The sequence below is a fragment of the Rana temporaria genome, chromosome 1, assembly GCF_905171775.1.
Source record: "Rana temporaria chromosome 1, aRanTem1.1, whole genome shotgun sequence".
Classification (NCBI taxonomy): Eukaryota; Metazoa; Chordata; class Amphibia; order Anura; family Ranidae; genus Rana; species Rana temporaria.
In genome coordinates this window covers 483,614,382-483,640,137 of record NC_053489.1, presented here as the reverse complement: position 1 = coordinate 483,640,137, position 25,756 = coordinate 483,614,382, and the positions used below count along the sequence as shown (strand labels likewise).

The window sequence follows — 25,756 nt, the reverse complement described above, 5'->3', positions numbered from 1 at the left end:
CAAAATCTAAAAGATGATTGGCTAGTTGAGACACAATCTCAGTAAGTTATTTTTTATTAATTCATCCCATTGAGTTTGTGAGTACCAAACATGTAAATGGTTCCAATTTAAAACAAACAAAAAAAGCTGTCCACCCAGCATTTTGTATTTTCCATTATCACACTACTCAGTGTGAATTTGGCTGCAGAATCCTAAAGCACAATTTTTAAAGGATAGCTTTTTATTACCTAGGAGTCATTATTAAACTCCCCAAAAATTGTCAAGGTCTAGCAAAATATTGTATCAGTAACCTCTTGTTTGTAATAGTACACAACAAAGCTCGCTAACCATATCAGGTAGGTGTAAGAATCAGTATTTAATCTGAACATTATGTGCCATATTTTTTACATTCTGATACTTTTCAGATATTAAAATGACAAACACCAAAATTAGGCAGCAGTCATCTAACGGTGTAAATGTATGCTATGTTCTTGAAATACAGGGCACGGAACTGTCATTTCAACTTACATTTCAAATTTTAATATGAACAATGTACTTTTTTCTGATGGTGGTATTAAAATTGAAATATCTCAGCAGTGTTTAGATTTAATCTCCAGGATAGGTTCATGTTTCACATTTTTCTTAACTGTTCCTGAAACATCAATCTGAGAGCCTCCATTCTCTTGCTAATATTCTTTATTGCACAACGATGTATCCTCTCCTGAAAAAAGGAATCCAGTTGAGTATACCATTGTCTCATCCACTCTGTTTCTTTTCCATTGCAAAGGCTAAGTCCTCTGTAAACTTTGGTCAGGAAGGAGACAATTTTCTCATCATTGCACATTTTGCAACGTTGAAATATCCAATCCCACCACCCTTCCCAAAACACCTGGCCAAAATTCTCATCTATGTGGGCAGCGATGACTCTTTTCAGAGATTTTTTCTTCAAAGCTGTAATGTCATCTTCTTGGAGATTATTTCCTAGAAGTCTAAATGAAAAAAAAAAATCAAGATGTGGGTAAAACATTTTAAATATTTGGAGATGATTTACTGAAAGGGCAATACTACCTTTATTGGATATGTATTGGGTGTTTATTATATATATAATTCAAATGTAAATGCTAATTAAAATCACATTAAGAGGGAATTTGTTTTTTTAATAAAGCCTAAGCTAAAATTACTTTACCTTAGTTAAAGAAGGTAAAGAGCCCAATTGCCAGTAACAAATGCTGTATCAGTTATTATGAACTGCTTCTTCTTTAAAAAAAAAGACAAATGTGTTAGTCCAATCTAATTTAGTCTTGATATAGCAATGGAAAGTCCATAATCCATCTATTCTGTACACAGAAAGGTATTTTGCTTTATGTATGTCAAATGCTTAATTCACTAAACCAAATCTTAAAGCGGGAGTTCACCCATTTATTAAAAAAAAAAATTTTCCCCCTTAGATTCCTGCTCGTTTGGTCTAGGGGAATCGGCTATTTGTTTTAAAAAATGAGCAGTACTTACCGTTTTCGAGATGCATCTTCTTCCGTCGCTTCCGGGTATGGGTCTTCGGGAGCGGGCGTTCCTTCTTGATTGACAGTCTTCCGAGAGGCTTCCGACGGTCGCATCCATCGCGTCACTCGTAGCCGAAAGAAGCCGAACGCCGGTGCGGCTCTATACTGCGCCTGCGCACCGACGTTCGGCTTCTTTCGAAAAATCGTGACGCGATGGATGCAACCGTCGGAAGCCTCTCGGAAGACTGTCAATCAAGAAGGAACGCCCATTCCCGCAGCCCATACCCGGAAGCGACGGAGAGGATGCATCTCGTAAACGGGTAAGTACTGCTCATATTTTAAAACAAATAGCCGATTCCCCTAGACAAAACGAGCAGGAATCTAAGGCTAAAAAGTTCTCTCTAAGGGTGAACCACCGCTTTAAAGTGATTGTAAAGTCTTGTTTAAAAAAATATAAGCAATAACAAACATCTTATACTTACCTCCTCGGTGCAGTTGTATTTGCACAGAGCAGCTTGGATCCTCCTCTTCTTGGGTCACTCTTTGCTGCTCATGGCTCCTCCCTCCTATCGAGTGCCCTCTCAGCCAGCAGCTTTGGATGGGGGCACCGGAGCCGAAAGGGCTCAGGTAAGTAATTAGTGGGGGTGCTGGGGAGGCAGCTACACACAGAAGTTTTTTTTATCTTAATGCATTAACCACTTCCGGACCGCCTCATGTACATATACGTCGGCAGAATGGCACGGACAGGCACATGTACGTACCTTTACATGCTCTGCTTGACGTGGGTTGGGGGTATGATCGGGACCCCCCCCCCCCGGTGCTTGCGGTGGTATGGTTGGCTTCAGGAGCGATCCGGGATGAGGGGGCGGCGGTTCGTTTTTGTCCGCCCCCTCCGGATCGCTCCCCAGCCAATCCGCTTCCTCCCCCGCCCTCCTCCGCCTGCATTGTAAACACAGGCAGAGGAGGAAGTGATGTCACCGCTCCTCCCGCCGGTATATTCGTTTTTCTGATCGCTGTATTAGTGTCGCTCGTGCCGCTAGGTAGCTAGTTATTTTTTGAAGTTCGCCCGCCAGGTTTTTATAGCGTTAGGTACCCCCATACATTTTCTAATAAAGGTTTTAACCCCTGATTGCCCCTAAAGTTAACCCTTTCACCCCCTATTGCCAGCGTCACTAAACGATCATTTTTCTGATCGCTGTATTAGTGTCGCTAGTGCCGCTAGGTAGCTAGTTATTTTTTGAGGTTCGCCCGCCAGGTTTTTATAGCGTTAGGTACCCCCATACATTTGCTAATAAAGGTTTTAACCCCTGATTGCCCCTAGAGTTAACCCTTTCACCCCCTATTGCCAGCGTCACTAAGCGATCATTTTTCTGATCGCTGTATTAGTGTCGCTGGTGCCGCTAGGTAGCTAGTTAGTGCCAGTAACGCTTACACCCACGCGCAAAGCATACTCCCCCCATATGTGGAATTACACCCCAAAATACATTCTGCTGCCTCTCCTGAGTACAGGGATACCACATGTGTGAGACTTTTTGGGAGCCTAGCCGCGTACGGGACCCCAAAAACCAATCACCGCCTTCAGGCTTTCTAAGGGTGTAAATTTTTGATTTCACTCCTCACTACCTATCACAGTTTCGAAGGCCATAAAATGCCAAAATAGCACAAAAAAAACCAAATTACCCCATTTTGGAAAGTAGACACCCCAAGCTATTTTCTGAGAGGGATGTCGAGTCCATGGAATATTTTATATTTTGACACAAGTTTTTTTTTTGCACAAAGTTGTCACTAAATGATATATTGCTCACACATGCCATGGTTATATGTGGAATTGCACCCCAAAATTCTGCTGCTTCTCCTGAGTACGGGGATACCACATGTGTGGGACTTTTTGGGAGCCTAGCCGCGTACGGGGCCCCGAAAAGCCTTCAAGATTTCTAAGGGCATACATTTTTGATTTCACTCCTCACTACCTATCATAGTTTTGAAGGCCATAAAATGCTAAGATGGCACACAACCCCCCCAAATGACCACATTTTGGAAAGAAGACACCCCAAGCTATTTGCTAAGAGGCATGTTGAGTCCATGGAATATTTTTTTTTTTTGCCCCAAGTGATTGAATATTGACCAAAAAAAATAAAATTACAAAACGTTGTCACTAAATGATATATTTCTCACACATGCCATGGTTATATGTGGAATCGCACCCCAAAATACATTCTGCTGCTTCTCCTGAGTACGGAGATACCACATGTGTGGGACTTTTTGGGAGCCTAGCCGCGTACGGGACCCCAAAAACCAATCACTGCCTTCAAGATCTGTGTGAGTGAAATCAAACATTTATGTCCTTAGAAATCTTGAAGGTGGTGATTGGTTTTCGGGGTCCCGTACGCGGCTAAGCTCCCAAAAAGTCCCACACATGTGGTATCCCCGTACTCAGGAGAAGCAGCAGAATGTATTTTGGGGTGCAATACCACATATAACCATGGCATGTGTGAGAAATATATCATTTAGTGACAACGTTTTGTAATTTATTTGTTATTAATTTTTTTGGTCAATATTCAATCACTTGGGGTAAAAAAATTAAATATTCCATGGACTTAACATGCCTCTCAGCAAATAGCTTGGGGTGTCTTCTTTCCAAAATGGGGTCATTTGGGGGGGTTGTGTGCCATCTTGGCATTGTATGGCCTTCAAAACTATGATAGGTAGTGAGGAGTGAAATCAAAAATGTATGCCCTTAGAAATCTTGAAGGCGGTGCTTGGTTTCGGGGCCCCGTACGCGGCTAGGCTCCCAAAAAGTCACACACATGTGGTATCCCCGTACTCAGGAGAAGCAGCAGAATGTATTTTGGGGTGCAATTCCACATATAACCATGGCATGTGTGAGAAATATATAATTTAGTGACAACTTTGTGCAAAAAAAAATCAGTTTGTCATATTCCCGCAACTTGTGTCAAAATATAAAATATTCCATGGACTCGACATGCCTCTCAGCAAATAGCTTGGGGTGTCTACTTTCCAAAATTGGGTCATTTGGGGGGGTTTTGTGCTATTTTGGCATTTTATGGCCTTCGAAACTGTGATAGGTAGTGAGGAGTGAAATCAAAAATTTGTGCCCTTAGAAATGCTGAAGGCGGTGCTTGGTTTTCGGGGTCCCGTACGTGGCTAGGCTCCCAAAAAGTCCCAAACATGTGGTATCCCCGTACTCAGAAGAAGCAGCAGAATGTATTTTGGGGTGCAATTTCACATATAACCATGGCATGTGTGAGAAATATATCATTTAGTGACAACTTTTTGTAATTTTTATTTTTTTTTGTCATTATTCAATCACTTGGGACAAAAAAAAAAATATTCAATGGACTCAACATGCCTCTCAGCAGTTTCCTTGGGGTGTCTACTTTCCAAAATGGGGTCATTTGGGGGGGTTTTGTACTGCTGTGTAAATTCCAGAAAATTTACCCTAGTTTGTAGACGCTATCATTTTTGCGAAAACCAATAAATATACGCTTATTGCAATTTTTTTTACTAAAGACATGTGGCTGAATACATTTTGGCCTAAATGTTTGACTAAAATTTAGTTTATTCGATACTTTTTTGTTATAAGAAAGCTCTATTTGTGGGAAGAAAAGGACGCAAATTTTGTTTCGGTACAACATTGCATGACCGCGCAATTACCACTTAAAGCAGCGCAGTGCCAAATTGTAAAAACACCTTGGGTCTTTAGGCAGCATATTGGTCCGGTCCTTAAGTGGTTAAGATAAACAGCCTTCTGCCTTTACAACGCCTTTAATACAAGACAGGCTTTAAAACTCAAATCCAGTTTCATATTTTTAAATAGTTGTCATTATTTTTTTAAACAAAAAGCAGCTCTCACCGCATTACCTTCTGTATGGCACTGTCCCCTGCTCTGCAATCCAGCACCAGTTATTTTACAGGCTGAATGGCACCCAGCCTAATTCAGCCTAATACCTGTGAGGCTGCATTCACACCTAAGCGACAGCCGCGTTCGCGTGTAGCGGCAGATTTGCCGCGAGTACAAATGTTTCAATTTTTTTTTTTTCCTAAAAGTATTCCCATTGCTGTCTATGGGAAAACGCGCCTGTCGCGTGAAAAAAAGGGTCCGGGACTTTTTTTCAGGCGACAGGCGTTGCGCGTCTATGAGATGTGAACCATCTCCATAGACAGCAATGGGAATTCTCCCCCTAGCGGCAGAAGCGTCCCGCGTCGGGCGTTTTGTCGCTTAGGTGTGAATGCAGCCTGAGTGCAAGGCATCACAAGTCCCTCCTGGGAGGCATCACTATGACATCCTGCACATACATTTCAATGATGCAGCGCACATTGCTGACAACATTATCTTGGCGTTGCTTTCTCCATCATTGAGGACCAACCAGAGATAGAGGACCTTACCTCTCTTATAACTGGCTTGAAGACATCTTAAAAAGGTAAGTGTACCTACAGTGTCTTGAAAAAGTATTCACACACCTTGAAATTTTCCACATTTTGTCATGTTACAACCAAAAATGTATTTTATTAGGATGTTATGTGATAGACCAACATAAAGTGGCACAGAATTGTAAAGTGGAAGGAAATTAATAAATGTTTTTAATTTTTTTTTACAAATAAATATCTTAAAAGTGTGGTGTGCATTTGTCTTCAGCCCCCCTGAGTCAATAATATGTAGAACCACCTTTCACTGAAATTCCAGTTGGAAGTCCTTTTAGGGGGTGTCTCTACCAGCTTTGCACATGTAGAGTGTGATTTTTTTGCCAATTTTTCTTCACAAAATAGCTCAAGCTCTGACAGATTGGATGGAGTGTGTCTGTGAACAGCAAGTCTTGCCACAGGTTCTCAATTGGATTTAGGATCTGGTCTTTGACTGGGCCATTCTAACACATGAATATGCTTTGATATAAACCATTCCATTGTAGCTCTGGCTGTATGATTAGTGTCATTGTCATGCTGGAAAGTGAACCCCAGTCTCAAGTCTTTTGCAGACTCTAATTCCGCGTACACACGATTGGAAATTCCGACAAGATAAGTCTGATGTGAGCTTTTGATCGGAAATTACGATTGTGTGTATGCTCCATCTGACTTTTGCTGTCGGAATTTCCGCCAGCAAAAGATTGAGAGCAGTTTCTCTATTTTTCCAAAGAAATAATTTCCTATCGGAAAATCCACTCGCCTGTATGCAATTCAGACTCGCAAAAAAACATGCATGCTCAGAATCAAGCAGAAGAGCCGAACTGCCTATTGAACTTCATTGATCTCGGCTCGTAGTACGCCTTGTAAGTCACCACGTTCTTGATGGTCAGAATTTCCGACAAGATTTGTGTGACCGTGTGTCAGATACGTACTTACCGAGACCGAGATGCTGAGGGCAGCTCACCTTTGCGACCCAGCGCACTCCGCCCCCTGGAGTTGAGACAGGGGAGGAAGGCGCGAGGAGGCACCGGTACCAGAGCTGGCCACTCTTGAATAGCCTTGACCTTCTGTGGATCCATGGCAACCCCACTGGTGGAGATAATAAACCCCAGAAATTGCACGGAAGTTTTCTCAAATTCACACTTTTCAGCTTTTAGGTACAGTTTGTGATCTCTGAGTATGGTGAGAACCTTCTTGACATGGTACAGGTGCAGTTCAATTGAGGCTGAGAAAAAGAGAATATCGTCCAGATACATGACTAATGCCGCATACACACCATCACTTTATGTGATGAAAAAAAACGACACTTTCTGTGAAGTAAAAAATGACGTTTTTGAAACTTCAATTTTCAAAGACGAAGTTGCCTATACACCATCGTTTTTCTCACAATGTTCTTGCAAAGTGAGGTTACGTTCCACCACGTTTTACCATTGAAGCTTGCTTCATAAGTAGCTTCTGGGCATGCGTGGATGAAAAAACGTCTTAGAAAACGACGTTTTTTGCTACACACGGTCAATTTCTGTGAAGTAAAAAGTGCACTTTTGAAAAACTACACATAAAATTGAAGCATGCTTCAATTTTTTTGGTCGTTTTTCACAAGACATAAAACGACGTTTTCCCCCACACACAGTCAATTAAAGTGACGTTTTTAAAAACGTAATTTTTTTCATCACATAAAGTGATGGTGTGTACGCGGCATTAGAAGTCATCCAGATGTTTACGGAAGATGTCATTGACCAGATGCTGAAAGGTGGCGGGAGCATTACAAAGTCCGAAAGGCATTACGAGATATTCGTAATGCCCAAACCTAGACCTGAAGGCAGTCTTCCACTCATCTCCAGCCCTGATTCGAATAAGGTTGTAGTCGCCTCGAAGGTCCAGCTTGGAGAAAATTCGGGCTGATCGGAAGCGCTGGAATAGTTCCGGGATCAGAGGCAACGGGTACCTGTTTTTGACAGTTATTTCATTGATAATCGATACAAGGTCTTAGAGAGCCCTCTTTCTTTTCAACAAAAAAGATTCCTGCTCTGGCTGGGGAGGAAGACGGGCGAATAAAGTGTTTTTCAAGATTTTCATCAATATATGCCTTGAGGACCTTTAATTCGGTTTCAGACAACAGAAAAATGTGGCCGAAGGAGACCTCAGAACCGGGTAGGAGGTCAATGGGGCAGACAAACGGCCGGTGAGGTGGAAGGCGGTCGGCCTGCTGTTTGTCAAAAACATCCTTGAACTCCAGGTAAACGGAGGGGACATGTTGAAGGTTTTCCGGCAACTGTAGACGTGAAACAATGTTGAGAGCAATAGGAAGACGTGAAGCTAACCTCCCTCTTGAGCCAATTTATGCAGGGTTGGTGTGCCTGTAGCCAGGGAAGGCCCAAAATGATGGGAAACAGAGGAGATGGAATGAGGTCTAATCGTAAGAACTCCTGGTGTCCGGAGTCGGTAGTGGCACAGATGGGTTCAGTCTCCTGTGTGATTAGTCCAGAACGAGGGAGAGAACCATCTGCTAAATGGATTTGTAAATGGTGGTCCTTGATATGAAGAGGAACATGCCGCTTCTGAGCCAAGGTGGAATCCAGGAAGCAGCTGCAAGCTCCTGAATCAACAATGGCCGGTAGGCGGGTTGCCCCTTCCGGTAACTGTAGGGAAATAAAAAGGACAACATAAGTCTGTGGAACACTTGAAACATGATAATTGAAGGCAGGTTGAGGCTTTGACTTACTGTGTCTCACTGGGCAATTGCGGAGGAAGTGACCAGCACCTCCGCAATAGAGGTACAGGTTGGCTTGGCGCCTACATTGTCTTTCCTCGGAGGTAAGAGGAGCTCGTACCAGACCGAGCTGCATAGGCTCAGGATCAGGAAAGGAGGTGGTTGGAGGAGCAGAGGGAGGCGGTGGTACTGGGGTTGGCCTCGGAGGTATCCAGTTGGGGCGAGCAGCTTGAAAACGCTCGGAGCGCCGCTCTCGTAGGCGCATGTCTAACTGGGTGGCGGACTGAATCAAGTCTTCCAGGGAGGCGGGAGACTCAGTCCTCGCCAACTCATCCTTAAGGGCTTCCGAGAGTCCCTGGCGGAACTGGTATTTCAAAGCTGCTTCGTTCCAACCCGAGTCGGCCGACCACTTTCGGAATTCGGCGGTGTAATCCTCAACAGATCTCCTCCCTTGAATAAGATTATGGAGGGTGGCTTCGGCCGTGGCTGTGCGCTGAGGATCGTCGTACAATTTCACCATGTGCTCGAAGAAAGTATCTATAGTGTCCAATATCGGACTTCTTTGCTCCATTAAGCTGTGGGCCCATGCTTGTGGCTCCTCTGCCAGAAGGGATATCACAAACCCCACCTTCACCGCTTCCGAACAGAAGGTTCTGGGTTGGAGGGCTAGGTACAGTGAGCAAGCGTTCTTAAAGGCTCGATACTTCCTGCGATCACCTGCGAATCGCTCAGGAGTGGGAACCCGAGGTTCAGGGCCAGGCTTGAGGAAGTCTGAGATGTCGAAGCCCCAGGTGGAGGTGAGGGCCCAGGAGAACAGGCTAATTGCTGGAGAAGGCCGTCAATCTGCATATATCCTTCTTGTAGTTTTTGTACAGCTTCGGTAGGAGCGGAGTACTGCTGGCAGAGGGTCTCGAAAGGCGAGCGCGCCCTGTCGGCCTCAGACATCTGGCTGGTTTGTACTGTCGGGTACGTACTTAACGAGACCGAGATGCTGAGGGCGGCTCACCTTTGCGACCCAGCGCACTCCGCCCCTGGAGTTGAGACAGGGGAGGAAGGCACGCGGAGGCACCGGTACCAGCGAGGTAGTTGGACTTGATAGCAGGTGCTGGACAGAAGACTGGGCAGGTTGTAGATCAGGCAGCAAGACAGCTTCAGGTACACAGAGCAAGTTTCTGGGGCAAGACTGGAAGCGGGTCCAGGGTGCAAGCCGAGGGTCAAGGGCAGGAGAAGGTAGCAAGTCCAGAGACACAGGCCAAAGATCAGGGGTTGGAGACAACAGCAAATCCAGGGACGTAAGCCAGAGGTCAGGTTCAGGAGAGAGAGCAGAGTTGTGAGGAAATCCGGGTCAAACAAGGCAGGTACAGCAACAGAGAGTTCAGGCAGGAGCTGACGACAAACCAGCAACCTGTCATGAGATAGGGGCTGGTTAAAATAGGCCGGTCAGGCCTCTGATTGGTTCTGGAGAGGTTCGCGCACAGGCATGCGCCGGAGCGCTGTTCCACTGTGCATGTGCGCCATTCAGTGACTGGCAGAGCTGGTTCCCAAACACTGTGTGTACATAACACAAGTTTGAGCCAACATTGTTGTAATTTCCGATCATGTGTACGTGGCATAAGAGATTTTGTTCTACGATTGCCCTGTATTTGGCTCCATCCATCTTCCTATCAACTCTGATCAGTTTCCCTGTCCCCGCTGAAGTAAAGAATCCACACAGCATGATGCTGCCACCACCATGTTTCATGGTGGGGATAGTGTGTTCGGGGTAATGTGCAGTGTTAGTTTTCAACCACACATAGCCTTTTGCTTTTAGACCAAAAAGTTAAATTTTGGTCTCATCTGACCAGAGCATCTTCTTCCACATGTTTGCTGTGTCCCATGCATGGCTTCTCACAAACTGCAAATGGGACTTCTTATGGCCTTTTTTCAACAATTGCTTTCTTCTTGCCATGCCTTCATAAAGGCCAGATTTGTGAAGTGCATGACTAATAGTTATCCTGTGGACAGATTCTCCCACATGAGGTGTGGATTTCTGCAGCTCCTCCAGAGTTACCTTCTCTGATTAATGCTCTCCTTGCCCGGCCTGTCAGTTTAGGTGGATGGCCATGTCTTGGTAGGTTTGTAGTTGTGTCATACTCTTTAAATTTTTGGATGATGAATTGAACAGTGCTCCGCCCAATTAGCCATTTTCCCTTTCCCCGTGTCATGTGACTCGTTAGTGTTATAAGGTTTCAGGTGTGAATGGTGAGCAGGTGTGTTAAATTTGGTGTTATCACTTTCACTCTCTCATACTGGTCACAGGAAGTTCAACACCTCATGACAAAGAACTCCCTGAGCATCTGAAAAAAAATATTTTGCTCAAACATAAAGATGGCCTAGGCCAGGGCTCACAATTTCAAGTCCTGAGCTACTATCCAGGCCTCAAGGGTTACTCGCCACCAGTTGCCCCACCCAACCCCTACCCTGCCCTGCGCCTAATCCCGCCCCTAAACACGCCCTCATATATTATCTCATGAAATTACACTTAGAGTAAATGTTCTGTGCAGAATTAAGTTATAAAAATATTAACAACAACTTTATCCATACCCAAAAATGCAGCCTGCCCGTGTCCGCCAGTGCAGCCTGTGTCCGCCAGTGCAGCCCGTGTCCGCCAATGCCGCCTGTGTCCCGGTCCTCAGTGCAGCATGTGTCCCCAGTTCAGCCTGTGTCCCCAGTTCAGCCTGGTCCCCAGTTCAGCCTGTGTCCCCAGTTCAGCCTGTGTCCCCAGTTCAGCATGTGTCCCCAGTTCAGCATGTGTCCCCAGTTCAGCATGTGTCCCCAGTTTCAGCCTGTGTCCCCCCCCAGTTTCAGCCTGTGTTCCCCCCAGTTTTAGCCTGTGTTCCAGCGATCATAGGGGATGAGAGGGGAGAGCCGCCACCGCCGCCTGGCTTAGAGTGCTGGGAACATGACAGCTTGCTTTACAATAGCTGTGTTTTCCCGCCATGCAGCGCCAAATACAGCCCCTCCCCCTTGTCCGGGGGAACTTTGATAGACAGATCACCGTCCCAGGATTGGACGGTAATCTGTCTATCAAAGTGCCCGGACAAGGGGGAGGGACTGTATATGTCGCCGCACGGCGGGGAAACACACAGCTATTGTAAAGAAAGCTGTCATGTTCCCCAGTGCTCTAATTAGCCAGGCAGCGGCGGCGGCTCTCCTCTCTCATCCCCTACACTCCCCTATCGCTGGGGCGCAGGCAATACAAACCGGGCCAACGGCGGGGGTCGCCCCCCCGCTATTAAAGGCTGGCCTAGGCTATAAGAAGATTGCCAAGTCCCTGAAACTGATCTGCTGCAGTTTAACAGGACAGGTTCCACGCAGAACAGGCCTCGCCATGGTCGACCAAATAAGTTGAGTGCACGTGCTCAGCATCATATCCAGAGCTCGTCATGGAGAAGTGGAAAGGACTCCAGTAGCAACCTGTGAAGCTCTGGTGAACTTCATGCCCAAAAGGGTTAAGTCAGTGCTGGAAAATAATGGTGGCCACACAAAATATTGAAACTTTGGGCCCAATTTGGACATTTTAATTTAGGGGGGTACTCACTTTTGTTGCCATTGGTTTAAATATTAATGGCTGTGTGTTCAGTTATTTTGAGAGGACAGCAAATTTACACTGTTATACAAGCTGTGCGCTCACTACTTTACATTGTAGCAAAGTGTAATTTCTTCAGTGTTATCTCATGAAAAACTATAATAAAATATTTACAAAAGGGTAATGGGTGTACTCACTTTTGTGAGTTACTGTATGCGGTGGGCGGTCCTTAAGTGGTTAAACTTCTCCACAACTTTATCCCTGACCTGTCTGGTGTGTTCCTTGGCCTTCATGATCCTGTTTGTTCACTAAGGTTCTCTAACAAACCTCCGAGGGCTTCACAGATCAGCTGTATTTATACTGAGAATAAAGTACACACAGGGGAACTTTATTTACTAATTAGGTGACTTCTGAGGGCAATTGCTTCCACTAGATTTTAGTTAGGGGTATCAGAGTAAAGGGGGCTGAATACAAATGCACACCACACTTTGAGAAATGTATTTGTAAAAAAAATTGAAAACCATTTATCATTTTACTTCCACTTCACAATTATGTGCCACTTTGTGTTGGTCTATCACATAAAATCCCCCAAAAATATATTTACGTTTTTGGTTATAACATGACAAAATGTGAAAAATATCAAATGGTATGAATACTTTTTCAAGTTTTTCCCTTTTTTATTATTTTTTTTAGATAAAATGAGAAAACGTTAGAACCCCTGTTAGGTTTAATGTATCTGTAGATTAGATTTCCCCTTGATTTGTGCTCTGGGGACAGCATTTTTCCACACAGGAAGTAAGGGAAAATATGCAACAGGGAAACAGATAGAAAGATTTTCCCTCACAGGAAGTGAAGGAATCTCTCCAATGGAACCTCCGCTTGCAGTAAAACGTGACATGAGTTCTAATCCTTCCACACTCTATCCAAAACTAAAAAAGAGTTTTGGCTATTGACACATTTTAACTTTGGCTTTCCAAAACTGTAAAAGGCTTTGCCATTCAAGTCTAGTGTATGTTAAATTCTTAATGATTCAGGCCGGGTTCACATATGTCTGGCAGTCATTTGCAGCCCAGGGCTTGGTGCGTTCCTGTTCAATGTGCAAATCAGGTCAGAATTTAAGCCTGAATTCCCAAATGAAACTGAACCCAAACAAGCACAGGACCCTTTTGGAATCTGGACAGCAGCCATGCCAGACATGTGTGAACCGTCTCCATTGAGAGTCGTTCACACACAATTTTCACATATGTGAACCCGGCCTCAGACATACTTTACAAATGCTGTACTTCTGGATCATCAGGGAAGGTAGGTTGGGCCAATAAAAATGTGCATACATAGCCAGATACAACAGATTCAACAGATACAAACTGATTTTCCAAACTAACAGTATTGCAGCAAAAACAAATGGGAAGGAAAGTTGGGTACTCTCCATATATACTGTATTTCACATGTATGGACATTTTAACACGTTAAGACGTTACTTATTACTAAGAAAAGCACAATGGTTTTCCAACAGTTAAAAAACATGGATACTTACACAATATGTTGTAAGTTAGAGTTGATAGAAGATATGTCAGAAATTTGTTCAATGGCCTTGTAACTGATATTGTTACCTTCAAGCCTGTAAATAAATGTTTTTGAAAGTTTTAGTGCTCTTCATGCCAATATTATGAAAGGTTATGTCTTCACAAAGCCTTGAGCATACTTAAATAGCTCTCCTACCAGGGCTGTTGCTGATCCTGTTTGGTCAACAAATCTTAGGTATCAAATCCATACAAATTCACATTTTAGATGCTTCACTCTATGTATAATGCTTTTATTTTAATAAAAATAGGTTCTTTTGTTGAAAATATCATGGTACAATTAATCACAACAAAAGTGTTAGTAATCAGACTCCAGGCTGATTTAGCTACACATGTAGGTGGTCACAGTGGGACTGTACACTGTCACTTTGAAATCTTGTGTCATTTTTAGATGGCTTTGTATTTACAGACATGGTTTTGTCATTGAGTATGTGGATTTTAAATTAAAATGCAGAGAGCAATTTCTGAAACAGAACCATGCTTGCACTTAATAAAGCTTAGCAAAATAGTTTCCACTCCATACAGTCATATATGTGTCCAACTTGATCAGATGGTTCACTGTGTTTTTGTGTGTGTGTGTGTGTATATATATATATATATATATATATATATATATATATATATATATATATATATATATATATGTTGCGGGTCGGTACTTAGAAACCTCAATACATTTTTAAACAACTTACACTGCATACACACTTAACCCTCCTCTTATGTTAGCTTTCTGTTACTATCCATGATGTTAACGGGTCGGTTTTGACCCATGTCTTAAATCAGCCATAAAATACCCTCTGAACAATTATTTATCATCCAATTTGTTTCTTACCTCTTGGTTACCTTGTTAGGCTTCTTTATCCTTGAAAAGATTGGTTTTAATATTTTTGGTGTGGCCCCTTAGACCTTTCTTTTGATAGCATACCTCTCATTTTCAAATTTTAAAAATGGTAAAATAAACCTCAATAGAATATTATACATTGTTCCTATGTTTCTTTACTTTATTTAGAGAAGCAGACAAGCAGGCAAAGAGATAGGCCCCTCCCTAACTACAACTCACAGGGTTGAGAGGTCATTGGCTGTCAGTGTTACTAAGCAGAGAGAATGTTTATGATTTCAGTTTTGGCACTTATTAGTGTCCTATAATCCTATATTATAACAGGGTCATAATTGACCCTAACACCATAAACGCCTTAATTTTCACCACAGTATTTTATAATTTAGTGAAAGGGATTCTTTTTCTATTACATTGTTTAAATAGAGGTTCCTGACAAAGTAAAAAAATCTTGATGCAATAAACACATTTATGTGATACTTATAGACATTCAAAACCTGAAAACGGGTCGGTTCTGACTCTAACACAAGAGAAGGGTTAAGCTGGGCATCTTTGGTTATTTTGCAGGCTTTTTCTTGAGCATTCATGCAGGTGTTGTTGCTGGCATCTAAGGCTTGAGCATTTTTTTAAATTATTTTTAATCAAGGAAAAGCTAAGTCACTGGGGAATAAAAACACGTGTGTTTTTTTTTTCACCCATATTCGCTCAGTTTTCATGTGCTCCTATTGAAATCTATTGGGGACAAAAACACTTGAAGCGAAACTTGAAGCTCAAAAGAAGGCCAGGTACTTTTTTTGAGCAACAAGTTTCAAGTTTTGAATGTTGAACGTTTTGGAGCTTCACGTTCTCTCTCTGGTATGGATGGAGTCTTACTATTTATGCATCCCAACAGCCAACTGCCATAACACAATTATTTTCCTGTAATCTGCTCTATTTTAGCTGTGCTATCCTTCACCTCTGTGTAGTACAGAGTCAGAATTGTATCATTGGTCCCTGTAGGCACAGAACTTTTGGTGCCCTATTCAACACATCTCTATTATTACTATCAAGCTTTTACGTGGAGCTTTTCCTTGTTTTCCTGGCCCTAACTTAGCTTAGAATAGTATGATAATGTGTAAATAACCTTAAATGAGATCACCATTCCTATTAATGATGGAAATGTGTGGTCAATAATCCAACGTGGAAAAGCTGCCTCTTTGCCTCTGGTGCCTACAAGTACAAGCATTTATTATTGTAAATACAGTCCTGCCAGCAGGTACTGTATATACAGTTTTTAGCAGTTCCCTACTTAATATTCTGATTTTTCTTTTTTTTTTTAAGTTGGCCTGTACTAAATTTAAACATTTGGAAGTAAGAGTGCTTTCTATGATCACACACCAGGAGATGCCTGCTCTTTATTAGCCAGAAAATCCACTTCTGTGACCTTCACCGATTTTATTTCACTTCTTGCTGGAGCATGACTACCATTCTGCTGCCCAATAAGACCAACTCAATAAGAGAACTCTTGTTAAACAAGAAGGAGAGTTCAGCAGTTGGTAAAGCATTGCCAAAAATCATGGGAATTTGACTTTAACATTTCAAATGCCTAATGGGCAGAATAATATCTCTGTTATAAGCCTAAAACACAATCTTTACATATATACAGAGGGATATAAGAGGATAAATACAAATAACCCCCAAATTTCTCAGTTTTGGAGAAGACAGTAGACAATCTATTTAGCAAGTAGCATGTGAGTTTTTTCACATTTTTTTAAAATATTTTACATACTGTCAGCACTGCAGTATAGTATTATCATATACCTGGTGTGTTAGTGATCATAGGCACTGACTGGTGACAGTATGTAAAAAAATACATTAAAAAACCTCAGAAAAATGCTAATAATTATTTAAAAATGTATATATATATATGTTTTTCTTTTTTTTCCAAATTTATTTTTACATACGGTGACCAGAGCAATGCAGTGTTACCATAGTACCATAGCAACTGCTTGTTGGCGGTTAGGCTTGGTTCCCTGTGCTTGATTTCCAGGCAGATGTGTGGTCGCTATCAAGTCTCGACACGTTTCAGCCAATAGGAATGGCCGTGATCAGGAAGCTTCCTGATGACGGCCATTCCTAATGGCTGAAACACATTGAGACTTGATCACGTCATCGCGACCACACATATGCCCGGAAATTATACACAGGGACCGAGCCTCACCACCAACAAGCAGCGTTCCAACAGAGACTGAGCCGGATTACCCTATTCTGATTGCACATGCTGATCACACTGGGTGCCAGGCATAGGCACCATACAATGTGAGTGTATCATAGTTGTACTACTATTTGTTTTAATAAATTATAGTTTTACACTATGGGAGCCCCCCTCTGTTATTTCACTCCCTCTCCATGGAGGATCATCTTAAATGCAGCTGACCTAGAACACATCATCCAGGGGATATATAATCCCACAAAGCGCAAGTGACCATCCTAGCAATAGGTAAGGTGTAAGGGTGAGTGTACATCTATGTGGGGCACTTCTGTCTGCACATTGAATATTGAACCACCTTTAACTAGAATATGCACAAGCAATTTATTTACAAAGTGGGACCATTCACTGGATTAATTTGATCAAATTTTTAACTGTTTTGATTCACAGAGTGATGTTCATTGTGTTTGGAATATATACTAGCTAAGCACATTTTTAAAGGACCCTATGTATATATGAAATATATAGATGAGCTTACTGACATATATAATGGAAACCTGTACTAAGAGAACTATGAAGGACATGATTGCTGACCTCCTTAAAACAAGTTTCTTGCTGTTATACTGTTTTAATGGCTTCAGTACTTTTTGAGTCAGCGGATCTTAACAAACATACATTAATGAAGTTAAAATACCTGATCTACATGCTTGTTCTGGATCAGTGATTCAGAAAGTACTGAAGCCATTGTATCATCATGACAGCCAGGCAACTTGAATTTTCAAGTGAGATTAGCAATTACAATATTTCTCTCCATGCTAGTCTCCTTTAATAATACACATGTGGCTGCCCACCATTAAACTCCTTATCAAAAATAAATGTAATAATTACCTTATATTTGAGCAAACTTGATATAATAATACAAACTGGCCACTTTAATGCAGTTTTTCAATTTCTTGAAAATATTAGCAGAGTTCAAAACGGTTAAAATGGCACTAATTATCTCTGGCAGTGTACACCATTTTAAAATAAACCTACAGATACCAGTTTGAATTAGATTAAAGGATCCAAGTGAGAATCTGCATGTATTCAATTAAGGATTTTTAGAAACTTGGCAAAAACTCAGCCATGGGCACAACCCAATTATACTTTCAAAGCTGAATTCTAATCTAACATTCATCAGTTCCACAGTATTTTTTACTGAAATATAATATGTTACTGTCATAAATGCGTTTTTTCCTGTGTTGTTACTTAATTTTCTCTTTGTCTCTCATTATTATTTACAGCGTATTCAAAAGCAGTAAGAACTTAATATTTCTTTCTTAGTATTTATGTTTTATTAAAAGGTTTCCTGTATCCATAAAATTATTACTTTCTATATTTGCATCTTTGTATGGAATTTCTAGCAATTTCTTACTCCACACAGTAATGCAAGGCTTTCTAACACACAGCTCCTTTCTCTATCTGCAACATAGAGAACGTCCTGACTCTCCTGTAGTCCAAAGGAGGGGGCGAGCACGACACTCCACACCAGGGAGAAAGCCTTGCATTACTGTGTGGAGTTACAGACAGAAGAACAGGAAGTGAGGATTTCTCAGAAGAAATAAGGACATTTAAAAGCAAAATCGAAGGATGAGGTAAGTGAAGGAGGACTGCACTAAGGTAAAGGAAGCTATCTAGGAAAACAAAATTGTACCTTTACAACCCCTTTAAATGTAAGAACAAAGGGAAAAAGGGAAAAAGTGTTGAACACGCTAACTGGAATTTATTTAACACTTGGTACAAAATCCTTTGTTGGTAATGACCGCTTCAAGATGAATCCTGTATGGCGAAACTAGTTGCATGCATTGTCAGGTGTGGTTTTGGTCCATTCTTCCACACAAGTAGTCTTTAAATATTGAAGGTTTCCTGTCTATGAACTCTGATCTTTAGTTCTTTCCATAGATTTTCTATTGGATTTAAGTCAGGTGATTGGCTGGGCCAATTCTAACAGCTTCAATTTCTTTCTTTGAAACCAATTGAGAGTTTCCTAGGCTTTGTGTTTGGGATCATTGTCTTGCTGAAATGTCCACCCTTGTTTCATCTTTATCATTCTGGAAGTAGGCAACATATTTTTATCAAGAATGCCTTGGTACATTTTTCCTTTCATCCTTCCTTCAATGACATGAAGTTTGTCAGTACTGTATGCTGAAAAACAGTCCCACATCATGATGTTCCCAGCTCCAAACTTCACTGTTGGTATGGGATGTTTTTGGGGTGATGTGCAGTGCCGTTTGACCTCTAAACATGGTGTGTATTATGGCATACAAAGGAGTTCAATTTTGGTCTCATCTGACTAGACTATATTCTTCTAGTATTTCCCAGGCTTGTCTAAGGCCGGGTTCACACTATTGCGAATTGGAGAACATTCACATATCTCCGATGCAGCTCTGGTGAAAATTTGCACAGGAGCCTTGTGTGTCTTTTGGTCCGTTTCAGGTCCAACACGTTGACGTTGTCGTCAAACACGACATTAGCAGATCAGTCTATTTTACGGATATACAGTATGTGGAAATATACTCATTACCTAGGGTATACGGGTCCACATTTTCTGGTAAGCCTCACTTTTGGTGGTGGATCACTGAATTGAATTGGAAATCACAGAGTGATTGCTTATAGATGCTTGCCCATTGTCACTTATATGGACTTAGAATTTTGGGGAGGTACTATGGTGACCCCCATATTGTAGATCTTCACATGTCAAGATTTTGGACTTATTGTAATGTCAAATCTCCTATTTACAGTATCTCATAAAAGTGAGTACACCCCTCACACTTGTAAATATTTTATTATATCTTTTCATGTGAAATTACACTTTGCTACAATGTAAAGTAGTGAGTGTACAGCTTGTATAACAGTGTAAATTATCTGTCCCCTCAAAATAACTCAACACACAGTCATTAATGTCTGAACTGCTGGCAACAAAAGTGAATACACCACTGAGTCAAAATGTCCATGTGTGTTAAATTTGGTGTTATCGCTCTCACTCTCTCATACTGGTCACTGGAAGTTCAACATGGCTCCTTATGGCAAAGAACTCTCTGAGGATCTGAAAAAGAGAATTGTTGCTCTACATAAAGATGGCCTGGGCTAAAAAAAAAATTGCCAAAACCCTGAAATTGAGCTGCAGCACGGTGGCCAAGACCATACAGCGGTTTAACAGGACAGGTTCCACTCAGAACAGGCCTTGCCACGGTCGACCAAAAAAGTTGAGTGCACGTGCTAAGTGTCATATCCAGAGGTTGACTTTGTGAAATAGAAGTATGAGTGCTGCCATCATTACTGTAGAGGTTGAAGGGGTGGGGGTCAGCCTGTTAGTGTTCAGACCATATGCTGCACACTGCATCAAATTGGGCTGCATGGCTTTCATCCCAGAAGGAAGCCTCTTCTAAAGATGATGCACAAGAAAGACCAAAAACAGTTTTCTGAAGACAAGCAGACTAAGAACATGGATTACTGGAACCATGTCCTCCGCGCCCACTATTCATATATAAAAATGCACCTACGCTTAGGGATGTTATAGCCCCAGGTGTTATTGATCCACCTGTTTTTAAAGAGAGCAGAATTTTCTAATTTCTCACAGGTTTTTATGCTTGTGGACGCTGTCAAGCGTGCAAACAGTGTAAATTCAATACTAAGAAACGCAAGGAGTTCACTTCCTTTTCCACCAAAAAATCCTATTTGATTAAGAACCTCATCACGTGTTGTACGGTCAGTGTTGTCTATATGCTGGAGTGTAACTGTGGGCTCCAGTATATAGGCCGTACCTCACGATCGTTGGGTGTTCAGATTGGGAAGCACGTAAATAATATTAAGTGGGGAGTCCGTACCCACAGTGTTTCTAGACATTTTAGGCAATGCCATAATAGGGATCCGAGATGTCTGAAATTTTTGGGGATAGAAAGGGTGGATCAACATTGGAGGGGTGGAAATTATATCCGTCACATTAGCCAGTGAGAATCTTATTGGATCGAAGAGGCTAAGGTTTTAACACCTGGCGGGTTAAATGTCAATTTCGATCTTAATTGTTTTATTTCGGATAATTTTTTTTTTTTTTTTTTTTATGAATTAGTCTATTAATTACAGATAATTTAATAGGATTTATAATGCTTACATGTGTCTTTTTTTTATTGGTTTTATTGTTAGGAGGTGTTTTATATTAGTTCTTTATATTAGTTTTACATTTGAAGGATTTTCAATGTTTATTAAGTTTCTGAAGGATGGCATCGGGTGACTAAATATGACATTTTTTAACTATATTTGATAGATTGATTATGTAGGTTGTAGGTTATGTGTTTTTATTATTAGCCACATGGCGATATTTCATCCTTGCAGATTACATAATCGGTTCATTTTAATTCTTTATTTATTCTCTATTATTGCTGTGTAGAAATATACAGTAATGTTATTAAGTGTAGATAAGAGTGATCGTTCATCTATTACACATTAATTGAGTTTATCTAATTTGCCGCTAAGCTGTGAATTTATTCTGTCTTCTTTGGCATCTGCCGTTGCTATGACAGCGGTGCTTTCCCTGGGCTGTCGAGTGACGTTTCAGCATAGCTCCATTGCGTCTGGCTTCGGCGGTTGTCGTAACTACGGCTCTTTATATATGGGTAGATGGGTGACGCCGTAGCTCCGCCCCACTGAGGAAGTTCATGGAAACGTAATGCGTACGGGGAGGGGCTGTGTTTGACGTCCCCCGCTGCCATCCTTCGGAAGTAAACTGTTATGTTTGCATTACATGCTGCTACTAAAGCAATATTCATGTGAGTAGTTTGTGTTATGACACAAATAAAACGTATTGGGCAAACAGTGAGCACTTAGATCTTTTTTTCTATTTAATATGGTCTGACACTTCTGCTGAGATCCGAGGAGACTGAAACAAGCATAGGATTCGTGTTAAACCTGTGATATTGGTATCTGCTTGCGTGACTGCCTGGTAACACAGGGGTCCATGCCTTAAGGTGAGAGTAGCCAACCATACCAGAGGTGGAGGAATTATCACTCAATATAGATCTAACGTCACTGGTGAAGGCTTTCTGGAACCTGTTGTCCACCATTTCTCTGGACTTTATTCCACCTTTTACATCATTTGGAATTTGTTTACTATTTTGGAATATTTTATTGCGCTGCACTTATACCCTCTTTTATAAACATACTTTATAGTTTGTCTATGAAGGTTTAGAGCAGCACGGTTTATTTATGAAATTAGCTTTTTTAACTCATAATTACCCTGTTGGGGGCTGCCTCTCTGGTTTGTTCTATATGACCTGATGCTGAGGAGAAGAGGAGGGAGAACAGATAAAGACCTGGAGAAAAAACATAGGGGTGAAATGGGATACTGATTGAAGTGGGAGAAGGAGTTTTTTAAAGCGCAAATAAACCCACTGATTTAGGAAGGGAGTAAAGTGTGTGAAATGGCACCTTAATTTAAGAGCACTTTAATATGGACTTTATCATAAGTGCTGGTTAACTGACTTTTATAAGTTAATATATATTTTTCATAAAGGTTTTTGCAGAGAGATGCTAGTCATCTGCACATAGCACATAGCTTCCAACTGTCCCTGATTTCGAGGGACTGTCCCTGATTTGGCACAATGTCCTCCTGTCCCTCATTCCTCCTCATTTGTCCCTCATTTTGGTCTGATCTATATAGATGTATATAAAATGCACTTTTTATCTATCAAAAAGTGTTTTACAGTGCTAAACCTTTCATCTGTTTTCTAAATTGCTCCATTTGTAAATTCCAAAAGCCAATATAAAGAAATAGTAGCGGTAAAAAAAAAGCACTTGTGGGTTTACCCAATCTTTTACTTTTTGTACAATTCTTCTTTAAGGGGGCGTGACAAGGGGTGTGTCCTATGCATGCATACTTTTGCTGATAGGTGTCCCTCATTCCCATCTCAATTTTGGTACAGGTTTTATAGCAAATGCACTTCAAGATATTGGGAAGGAAGTAGGTATACTATAGTATGGTTAATTTTTTAATACAATTTTCTCATAGGTTTTGTGGATTGATTTATTCATATGGTTTAAATTTTTTGCACATGTAGTTGTGGGTTATTGCAGTGTATGAAGGAAAAGGAGGGAAGTGCATTGTAGTGTTTCACCTGTATATATATATATATATTTTTTTATTGTATATCCCCTGGAAAGGGTATATAGCAAGGTGTGTTAGCAGCTATACTAAACACATGCAGTTAGTAACACCACAGTGTGGGAATATTTATATAATGTCAGAAAAATTCCACATTATGGCCACTAGATGGAACTGCAGATTATAGAAAATAAACTTATTTATACACATTACAGGAATTATTCACAATGGGTGTGATAATTTTAAAGCGGTTGTAAACCTGCATATAATTTTTTTTTTTTTTTTTTACACCTGCAAGGAAAAAGCCATGAGCTAATATGCACCTGGTCCACGCCAAGCCGAGCCTCAGCGTGTCTTCCGGGTATCGCTGTGATTGGCTGGAGCGGCGATGACGTCACTCCCGCGCATGCGCGCGGGAGATTTCCTTTCCGGCATGGGTCGGCGGGGCCGGCCCTTCAGCCGAGGATCCCCCCTGCGCATGCACCGCTGCAATCAGCGGCGCATTGCGAGGGGAATATCTCCTAAACCGTACAGGTTTAGGAGATATTCTTTATACCTACAGGTAAGCCTTATTATAGGCTTACCTGTAGGCAAAAGCGAAAAAAGTGGGTTTACAACCACTTTAAGACAGTTGCACAGCCCCATTTTTTTAATAAAAATACCCTAATGCCCCGTAAACACGATCGGAATTCCGTTCAAGCTGTCTTGCATACACACTGTCACACCAAATTCTTACCGTCCAAAATGCGGTGACGTACAACACTATGACGAGCCGAGAAAAATTAAGTTCAGTGCTTCCGAGCATGCGTCGACTTGATTCTGAGCATGTGTGTTTTTTTCTCCGTCGGAGTTCGATACAGACAATCGGAATTTGCAATAGAATTTTTTTTCATCGGAAAAAAAGAGAACATGTTCTCTTTCTAAGTCCGTCGGAATTTCTGATGGAAAAAAATCCGATGAGGCACACACACAAAATATCCGATGAAAACATGTCATCGGAAATTCCGATCCTGTGTACAAGGCATTAGTGTAATAATGTTCATCTGTAACCAATATTTACTTATGTTTGAATTGACATATTCACCCACTGGCTTTCAGTGTCGTTAAGGGACTTTGATTTCGCATTCTGTCTATGGTCAAATGCTACAAGCTAATTTGATAAAAGGAACAAAGGCACATCTGTAAATAAACACACTTCCTTTAGTTCACGGATATACAAAACACAAGCTGTGTAAGGTAAAAACTTGACAAAACAATAGGTGAAATCATTGAGCATCTCACAGCTATCTCTCAGTACAAAGCAAACTGCCTAATACATTTTATTATGCAAGACGCACTCCAGAGAATGGATTTTTGTAAAGAACGATGTTGCACGTCCTTTCATCAATAATGTATGTATATGTTCCGCAGCAACATCTCTATTGTATTGCAACAACGATCTGCATAAAATCCACATAAGGTGTTAAAGGAAAGGGGGAATATTCTAAAAAGTCCTGTTTGACATGCACAAGCACATTCTACAGGCAGGGCCACATTATGTTTAGACATTGGGGATGTTTTATTCATAGTACATCTTCAGTGGTGGCCAGCATCTGATTTAAAACATGCTGCAGACAACATCTAGTGACTTAAATAGGCTGCTGAAAGTGGAAATGTTTAAAGTAATCTCAATTAGAGTGTGTTCTCTTTCTTACCATAATCCTGTCAAGGAGCGATTGTGTGGGAGACATTTGAAAAGTTCTAAAAATTCTTCATCTTCTAACTGTGTCCACCCAAGACTATAAAATAAAATAAATTACATGGTTAGTGCCATCATTTGTAATACACTAATATTAAGGTTGACATGTAATAGTTTTTCTGTTTTTTTCACTTAAATTCTAACACTGTGCTACAAAATAAATGAAGTATAAAAAATAAAGGTTTCCAGTCAAGCGACTCTCACAGCCATAAAACAAACTTGACGTCTTTACAGAATGCAGGTCTACGCATTGCTGCATCAATGTAAAAGATCGCTTAAAACGGTACTTAAACTATATTGTCAAATGAATTTGTAGCACTAACCCCGGAGGAGCTGCTGGTTTGTTTTGGGTGGCACATTTACCTTGTGGCTCTTCTGAATTCCTAGGGATGAATGGTGCGTATAGCAGTAGTAAAGAAATGTCCACAACAAGTGTCTTTTCTGTGCTCTTTATAACCCAGCCGGGTAAAAAAAAAAATGAACTGGTGGTGAAAGGATAGAGTTTGAAAGAAGAAGGAGAACAGCAGATTCAGGCGTAGCATTTGGAACACTCCTGCTCCCGTATGTAACACTTTCCGTACCACTCCTGCCTGAGTGGGCTTAGCGTACCCGGACAGGCCTCTCTCACTGACCTGGCAGCGGGAGTATCACTCAAACCTTTTTAGGATAAAGTCTCTGCCACAGACCCTCCTGAAATGAACTTGGACTTGAGGAAAAAGTCTCTGCCACAGACCCTCCTGAAATGGACGTCAGGGAGACACCTCTGCCACAGGCCCTCTCTGATTGCAGTTACGGAGATAATCCTCCCTAAGTGAATTACGCCTGGATCTCCTTCTTAACGTCACCCAGGTACCGACTGACAGGTGATCAATCCTTCAGTGTCTGGCTACCTTGATCCCCGGTGGATTGTCGAAATCCTTTTGGATCGCCAGCCTCTCATTGGCGCTCCTCAGACAGACTCCCCACCGAACAGCTATACCGCTTGGGATCCTCAAAGGTGGTAACCCAGTCGATCACTGGATCCCCGTCACTGCTCAAATGTTCCCGGACCAACATGGTCCTGGAACCAGGAACACTGTGAGGCACGCACGCCCCGGCCAG

The 25,756-nt window shown here is 41.6% G+C and overlaps 1 protein-coding gene across 2 annotated transcripts in view; it reads right to left on the bottom strand.

Moving 5' to 3' along the window:
* Window positions 1-336: 336 nt before the first annotated feature.
* Window positions 337-25,756, bottom strand: part of LOC120918390 (NACHT, LRR and PYD domains-containing protein 3-like) — a 90,409-nt gene continuing 64,989 nt past the window's right edge. The window contains exons 5-8 of one of the 2 annotated variants that reach the window (XR_005744370.1): window positions 24,612-24,695; window positions 13,713-13,796; window positions 1,166-1,236; window positions 879-968 (exon numbers count right to left, since the gene is read on the bottom strand). Coding sequence is in view for 1 of the 2 variants with exons in the window: in XM_040329938.1 (XP_040185872.1) it covers window positions 611-968; window positions 13,713-13,796; window positions 24,612-24,695 (526 nt within the window). In the remaining variant the exon portion in view is untranslated. Of the gene's footprint in view, window positions 969-1,165; window positions 1,237-13,712; window positions 13,797-24,611; window positions 24,696-25,756 lie in introns of both variants that reach the window. The other variant, XM_040329938.1, reaches the window with a different exon arrangement.